The sequence below is a fragment of the Simochromis diagramma genome, unplaced genomic scaffold (genome assembly GCF_900408965.1).
Source record: "Simochromis diagramma unplaced genomic scaffold, fSimDia1.1 OVJJ01000107.1, whole genome shotgun sequence".
Classification (NCBI taxonomy): Eukaryota; Metazoa; Chordata; class Actinopteri; order Cichliformes; family Cichlidae; genus Simochromis; species Simochromis diagramma.
The window spans coordinates 6,032,319-6,039,888 of NW_024387209.1; the positions used below are offsets into that span (position 1 = coordinate 6,032,319).

A 7,570-nucleotide genomic window follows, 5' to 3' on the forward strand; every position below is an offset into this window, starting at 1 on the left:
TCACAGAGTGGAGTGTCTTCGAGCATGATGACCTAGAGCAGGGGTCCCCAACTCCAGGCCTCAAGGGCCGGTGTCCTGCAGTTTTTAGATGTGTCCGTGATCCAACACAGCTGATTCAAATGGCTAAATTACCTCCTCAACATGTCTTGCAGTTCTCCAGAGGCCTGGTAATGAACTAATCATTTGATTCTGGTGTGTTGACCCAGGGTGAAATCTAAAAACTGCAGGACACCAGCCCTCGAGGCCTGGAGTTGGGGACCCCTGACCTAGAGACTCACACAACCGCAGTGCTAGGTTACATCACGCACTGCATGGACACTGTCACCATGGAAAAGCGTGTCCGGGTCTACCCCAACTGTAAACCCTGGATAACAAGTTAGGTTGAGGCATTGTTAAAGGCACACAACTCTGTATACAAATCTGGGGACCAGGATATGTACAGCAGAGCAAGAGCAGACCTTAAAAAAGGCATCAGAGCAGCAAAACTGGACTTCTCGAACAAGCTATTGGATCACCTCTCTGATAACAACTCCAGAAAGGTATGGGAGGGCCTGAAACACATCACAAGGCAAAGGGACTGTGGCGGGGCGTGGCCTGCGGTGCCGTGCAGAGGAGGCGGACGCACCTGCACAGCATCCGCAATCACACCCCGCCGAATTACATATTGTACTGGGTCCTGTGGTTGGCGTGGTTGTTGTGATAATGTTGAGCGGGCAGCGGGAGAGCTGCAGCTCTGTGAGTATTGTGGACAGCAACCGTCAAAGCATTAATAAAAAGCATCAAAATGCCACTGGGTCTGCCGTGGATGTTTACAGGGACAAATACAGATAATATAGACATCTCATTAGCAGAGGAACTTAACCACTTCTTTGCCCGCTTTGAGAAAACTGCAGACACCCCCACCATGCACACCGCCCTGCCCACAGCCTCCTCTGAGCACAGCCCTCACACCTTTAGTCTCCAAGAACACCAGGTTCGCAATGTGTAAAGAGCAGTAAATCAGAGGAAAGCTGCTGGCCCTGACGGAATATCTGGGAGAATGCTCAAAGCCTGGGCTGTCCAGCTGGCTCCTGTGTTCACCATTATTCAACCTCTCCCTGTCACATGCCACTGTCCCTCACTGCCTGAAATCAGCAACAATAGTCCCAGTCCCCAAGTCCACCACCATCAGTAGCCTCAGTGACTACAGACTCATCACTCTGACTCCAGTGGTTGCAAAGTGCTTCGAGAAGCTGGTCCTAAAGCACATAAAGGACTGCCTCCCACCCAGCTTCGACCCCCACCAGTTTGCCTATAAGGCAAACAGGTCCACTGAGGATGCAGTTTCCACTGCCCTCCACTCTGCTCTGCATCACCTGGAGAATCCTGGAACATCAGTAAGGATGCTCTTCGTTGACTTCAGCTCGGCCTTCAATACCATCATCCCAGGCCTTCTTATAGCCAAGGTGGTAAACTTGGACTCCCCCCCCCGCCACATGTGCATGGATCAAAAACTTTCTCACAGACCGTTCACAATCAGTCAAGGTTGTGAACGGTCTCCCTGGACATCTCGACCGTGCCAGCTTGAGATGTCTCTCCAGAGCCAGGGCAATTGTAAAAGACTACCTCCATCCTAACCACCACCTAACAGCATCCTGCCCTCTGGAAAAAGGTTCAGATCCATCAGGTGCAAAACCAATAGACTGAAAAACAGCTTCTTCATGTGGTCTGTCAGAACTCTTAATGCAAGTGTGAACAAACATCTCCCATACAACCACGCCGGCGCTACTATTGATCAACTATGTTGCTGCCCTCTCATGTGCAATATCTCAGTCTTTCCTTGTTCTGTGCAATATTTTTAGCCCATAAGCAATATTTTTGGTCTGAGTGGAATTACCATCCTAAATGACCATAGCCTTATTTATTTATTATATTATATAACTGGACTTGTATACAGCCCCACAATGTTTCTGTTTCAATGTTTCTATGCATACACCATGTATATAATTTACTCACATATGTGTATACACACATATATATATATATATATATATATTGCTTATTTTCCTCATTGTATATTGTTTCCCTTGCTTTTTCACCTTTGTGTTCCAGCTACCCAATTTCGCTGTGCAAGAAACAGCACAATGACAATAAAAGCTCTAAAGTCAAAGTCAAAAGCAAATTAATATTTCACTTTTTTTAATTGTCAAAAGCCTGAATAAATGCTCCATTTTCAAAAGGGTTAAAGCTGTGCAGGCCATTTTATATAAAACAGACACAGTTAAGAAAAGAATAAGTAAAAGCTTCTTTCTTAGGCGTAATAGTGTGGCAAATCAAACCACCAGAATCGTCCTGGTATTAATTCAGTTTCTTCAGAAGGGACACGAGTCTGACATAAGTCAGAGAAATACTCTGTGGGGTCTTCACTTCTGTTACACATCTGGACGTGGATGTGCGAGGTGATCCCTTGGTAAACGCTCTGCATGGGCAGCATTGTGCCAATCTTCTCACCCTTGTCCACCGTTCCTGAGGTTTTGATTGGCTTCACATAGAAAAGTTTGAAACAAAGACCTGCAGGACACAAACACAACCACTCAGTCATTAAATCAAAACCAGGATCAATAACACAATCAGTAACAAGATGGGCGGTGGGCTGACCTTCTCCTGAGAGGTTGATGCCCTCGTCGATAGCTTTCTTATTGGGGTCATTATAGACAATCAGGCTCCCTTTGATTGTCACATCAAACGGGGCTAAGACATCTGAGCCGTCACTGCACTCGATGTCCACACCTTTGTGAAGTCTCCCACCCCTGAAATCCAGCAGACATCCAACTGTGAGCAGCTGCTTCACATCATCCAGCCTTGCATTAAAAACAAAAATGTGTTCACAGCTTACCGCGAGGCTCCGTAGTGTCCCTCTCCCCAGCTGTCTGATGTCCTCTGGGTGTTGCATACATTGTCACTGCAGAGCTGACCGAACTTAACAGCATCACACATCCACACCACAGCTGGAGATACACAGAAATACTCAGACTTTCATAGATGCAACCTTAATGTTTTATTATAAATCTTAATAATAAACTAAATTTGGTCATCTAAAAACAATTTTATTAGCTGACTGGTTAAAGTTTTACTTAAACAGTTTATAAATATGTTAATTAAATGTGCATTCAGGTAAACAGACACAAGCCCAAATGTAAGTTTATGTTTTTACTGACGAAAGTTGTGTTTTAAGTTCATTTTTTCTTCTGATCTCTTGTCATTCGCAGTGAATTTTTATACGTTATATGTTGTTGGTAGGAACAAATTGAATGCATAAAACCACCGAAACATTCAGAAATATTGACCTCTAACAGGTTTAACATGTAAACGGCTAAATCGCTGTTGGGATTTCCTCACCCAGTAAAACTAGGATGCGTCTCATCTTTAGACCTTCAGCTTTGATCCAGATACTGAGTTTCTGCTGTTACTCTCACAGCATATATAGCCTGCAGTTTGAATGTGTCAGCAGCTGAAAACAAACACATTCTGGAGTTTTGATTATTCAAATGTTGATGATGAAACTCTTGAGTCTGTTTGTGCTTGTGTTGCATCACTTGGTTACGCAAGTAATCCCAGTATTTACAAATCTGAGTCTTTATTAGGGTCCAGGTCTCTGCAATCCAAACAAGAGACTAAATCTAACTCTATGGCTTTAGCTGTGGTAAAGAACTTCAAAAGTTAAATATGTAAGCTAAAAGTATTAGTATCAGTAATGGTGTCGGCAATACAGGCCCTGTATTTACTCTGTATCGGATTGATACAAAGTTTGCAGTCTCATACACATTTCTTATGTTCTGATGAGTCTATCAGTCTTTTAAGCAAATTTTTTATCAGATTCATTTTAAGATTGTAAATTCTTTTTTTCTTTTATTATAAAATACATTATATATTCTTTATTTCGTATTAAGTTCAAAAGGAGTAGAACATATTAATTAACAACAGCACTTAAGTTCTTTATGTAAATATGACAGATTTAGCCACACAAGCTAACTTCCTACTGCAGTCACTGCAAACTGAAAATATTTATCGACAATAAAGAAAAAGTGAACACTGAGAATCATCTAAGCATCTAAGAATCATTTAATGATAAGAGTGTTTGATACCGGGATACTCTTCTCTGCTTTTTGAGTTTGAGAGAGGTACCGAACAAAAGAAAACATTCCCATTACATATTAAACATCAAATATTAAAATCAGTTATAAAAACTCATACGTCACTAGTTGGGCCCACGTCCTCATTTTAAGTTTGACAGTGTTTTAGTAGGTAAAGGTGAATGCTTTGACATGAATTGAGCTGTGGTTTGGGGAAGGCCTCAAAGGGGACTGGCAGCGGCTCCCGGGCCGGGCAGATCCCCATGTACGAAATAGAAGTGAAGAAGTTGAAGACTGGAGAAGAAGGAGGGAGGGGAGGTGGGGCACGTAAACAAGAATGATCAGCTTGCAGAACTAGGGGAACCTATATAGATGACAGCCGGAAGGAGCGTGTTTGGAGGCGTGGTCCTGCTCCTGAAATTCCGATACATAATCTCCAATTTAAAGCACATTAGCACAGTACCCAAAATACGCAATGAGTTAAAAAAATAAGCTACTTCAGATTATATTTGATTACCCAAAAATAGGTTTTAAAGATTTGCAGAAAGAAGTTCCTCATTCTGTGGGTTTATTATTTCAGGTTTTGCTACCTGATAATTAAAGACTGGCCAAAATTTTATCTGAAAATTTTTGGGCAGATGTAGATATTTTATTCAGGAGTAAAAATTATCTGCAAGTCGAATCATGTTTCCTCACTATAATTAGCTGTATTAGGTAGAATTTTATAATTATAATGCAAATGAGATGCGCCCCCCCGCCCAACATAAACACAAACACAGGAACACACACACACACACACACACACGCTTTCTATTCATCTGCTGATGTAACTATCGTACACACCAACCTGTAAATGCTCTTTTGCACAATATTATTACTGGTCTTTTTGCACTAACTTCTTTACTTCCTAATTTTTGCTGCTACACTAAGGAATGTTTACTGTTCCTCCACTACCTCAACTCATCATCACAAAACCTTATTATTATTATTATTATGTTACATTGTGGTTTTTTTTGTCACACTGTCACTTTGCTGCTCTTGTTTGCACATTTGCACGTGCACTTTGTTGTCTGCTGTCTGTATAAAAAAAAAAAAAAGTCTTCCTTAGATAGTTAGATAGTTAGTTTTTGTTAATTTATGTTGTAATTTATGTTAGGTCAGTCTGTCTTGTCTCTGCTAGCCAGCTAACTAGGCCTCTTAGTTAGCTAGTTTAATGTTTTTCTGTTAATTTATGTTGTAAATTTATGTTGCATGTAGCACCTTGGTCCTGGAGGAACGTTGTTTCGCTTCACTGTGTACTAACTGTATATAGTTGAAGTGACAATAAAGCCAACTTGACTTGACTTGACTTGATCAGATGAACCTAGGAAAGAGAATCAAAGCACTGAGATCTGAGTCCTCATTAGTGAAATTGTTAATAATACTGCCAAGCTAAATAATTTTACTCTATTCATAACCTTTTTGTGTTTTTGATATAAGTTGAATTTATTATTATGCCTAAATATTTGTATACACTTGATGGTGTTCTCTCTTCTGTTGTAACACTCGGATGTTGACACAGAGGGGTTCCATAAACGCTTGTTTGGATGTCCTTGAAAGCTAATAGTTACATCTGGGCACGGTTAATTATTACTACTTTTAGCAGGTTCAGGTAGACATGTCGCGAAACAAGACACACTGGAAACATGTTTAAAAACAGAGTGAAAGAACAACGGTCAGGGAAGGTCTGAGGGTCAGTTTTTTGTGTGTCTTTTGGACACCTGAAGGGTCTGATAGCTCTGCTGAAGCATAAGAACTGCATCTTTGCTGCTTTATCTCAGCAGTGTCTGTTCAATAAAAAGAAAAGAAAACATTACTCTTTATGCTGCTTTTGGATATATAATTAAAACCAAAATTAAAAACTAAAGAGCAATTAAAACTTTCACAGATCAGAAGTTAATCCACAATATTTTATCACTACAGTTTGATTCTTCATCAACAGAATGACCGTTACTTAGTGTAAGTGATCCTGATGGTCTGGACATTCAGGGTCATTTTGAAGACCCAGACCCTGAACCATGGTGCTCATCTTGAGCATCTTGGCAAGGCTGGACTCCAGCATATTAAAGTAGAGTTTGATGGCAGGCAGGAATGGCAAAAATGGTCATCTAAAGTTTCTACTCAGAACATCTAATACAAACACTGTACAAGCATTCTGTTGTGTCTGATGTTCTAAGTTATAAAATCTGATTATATAAAAGATTTTTGAGATTTGTTTGCCGCAATGTCCTCTGCAAAGTTTACTCTTCACACATAGGGGTGGTGCTCACCTTCAGCTTGAAGCCCTGCAGGCTATTGGTGTAGCCAACCACCGTGCCCCTCCAAACTCTCACCAGGCACACTGTGTGAGACAACAGCTCGATGCAGTACTTGGGTTTGTCCAACTCCCCAAAGACAACACAGGCAAAGAAACAGTTCATTATTCAGACACCGACAGAGCACTGTGTAAAGTCTGACACGGGGAAATGTGCTAACATCAAAATAGCACTGGTTTCCACTATAAAACATGATTACAGTGATGGACTCTGACTTATGATAAAGTGCACCAGGATGATAAGTAATACTGAAAATACTCAGAATTGATTGAATCTACTCTGACCTGCTTTTTTTGTGCCAAAAAACTTAGTTCAGGGTTAGACCTAAGTTTAACCAGGTGTCTGAGCACTGGCAAATGTTCATGTTCAGTTAATCTGTAAAAGGTCATTAAAATGTTCTTCCTGTTGATTCTTTCTGACAATCTCAGATGAGCTCACACTGAAATTAAATCTTTGTCTTTGCCATGAGGAAGGACTATGAAGAGAACAAATCAGGGAGTGCTGAGGCTAAACCTTGGCCTCTCCCCATTGGACAGCCAATCACAAATATTTATTTATTTATTTATTTATGTTTGGGGTTTCTTTGCCTGTCCTTTACAGCGCTGTAGCAAACAGAATTATTGTCTAATATTTATTTTCCTAAGTGTTCTTTTGCTATACTGGACCACTTGATTGTCATATTTAGAAGTTTTTTATCAGGATTGTTTATTTATTTATTTAAGTATTTACAATCAGAACTGAGAGGACCGGGGGACTGGAAAGAAAAGATAGACAGAGCCGGGGGGGCAGACTGAGATATTGCACAGGCCCTGCCAAGCAGTCACCAGGAGTGAGCCAGTGCACACCCGAGCACTCAGCCCTGGACGCAGAGAACCACCAATGTACCTGCGGGTGGGGCACCAGCCACTGGCAGGGAGTATGGTGGGGGTAGCTAAACCCCCATACCTGGCGGGAGAGAGGAGTGGAATCTAAGACCCGACCTGACACAGACACAAACATTTATTCCCATCCTCACGTACACATACACAAACACTCAGCTCTCGCCCAACACGGACACACACAGAAATGAACACTGTACACACACTCCAGAGTCCAGACTCTGGA

At 41.3% G+C, this 7,570-nt stretch overlaps 1 protein-coding gene across 1 annotated transcript; it reads right to left on the reverse strand.

Moving 5' to 3' along the window:
* Positions 1-2,161: 2,161 nt before the first annotated feature.
* Positions 2,162-3,505, reverse strand: LOC120746071 (leukocyte cell-derived chemotaxin-2-like). Its single transcript, XM_040051299.1, has 4 exons — positions 3,379-3,505; positions 2,876-2,987; positions 2,638-2,789; positions 2,162-2,550 (listed from the first exon to the last, which is right to left on the reverse strand). The coding sequence occupies exons 1-4, from the start codon at positions 3,401-3,403 to the stop codon at positions 2,291-2,293; spliced, it is 549 nt and encodes a 182-aa protein (XP_039907233.1). The 5' UTR covers positions 3,404-3,505; the 3' UTR covers positions 2,162-2,290.
* Positions 3,506-7,570: the final 4,065 nt, after the last annotated feature.

Bases quoted from the DNA above. Each gene is read 5' to 3' on its own strand.
- LOC120746071 (XM_040051299.1), bottom strand. From the start codon at position 3,403: ATGAGACGCATCCTAGTTTTACTGG. The intron at 2,988-3,378 runs GTGAGGAAATCC...GTGTATCTCCAG, and splicing joins ACGCATCCTAGTTTTACTGG to CTGTGGTGTGGATGTGTGAT. The intron at 2,551-2,637 runs GTCAGCCCACCG...TGTGTCCTGCAG, and splicing joins CATCAACCTCTCAGGAGAAG to GTCTTTGTTTCAAACTTTTC.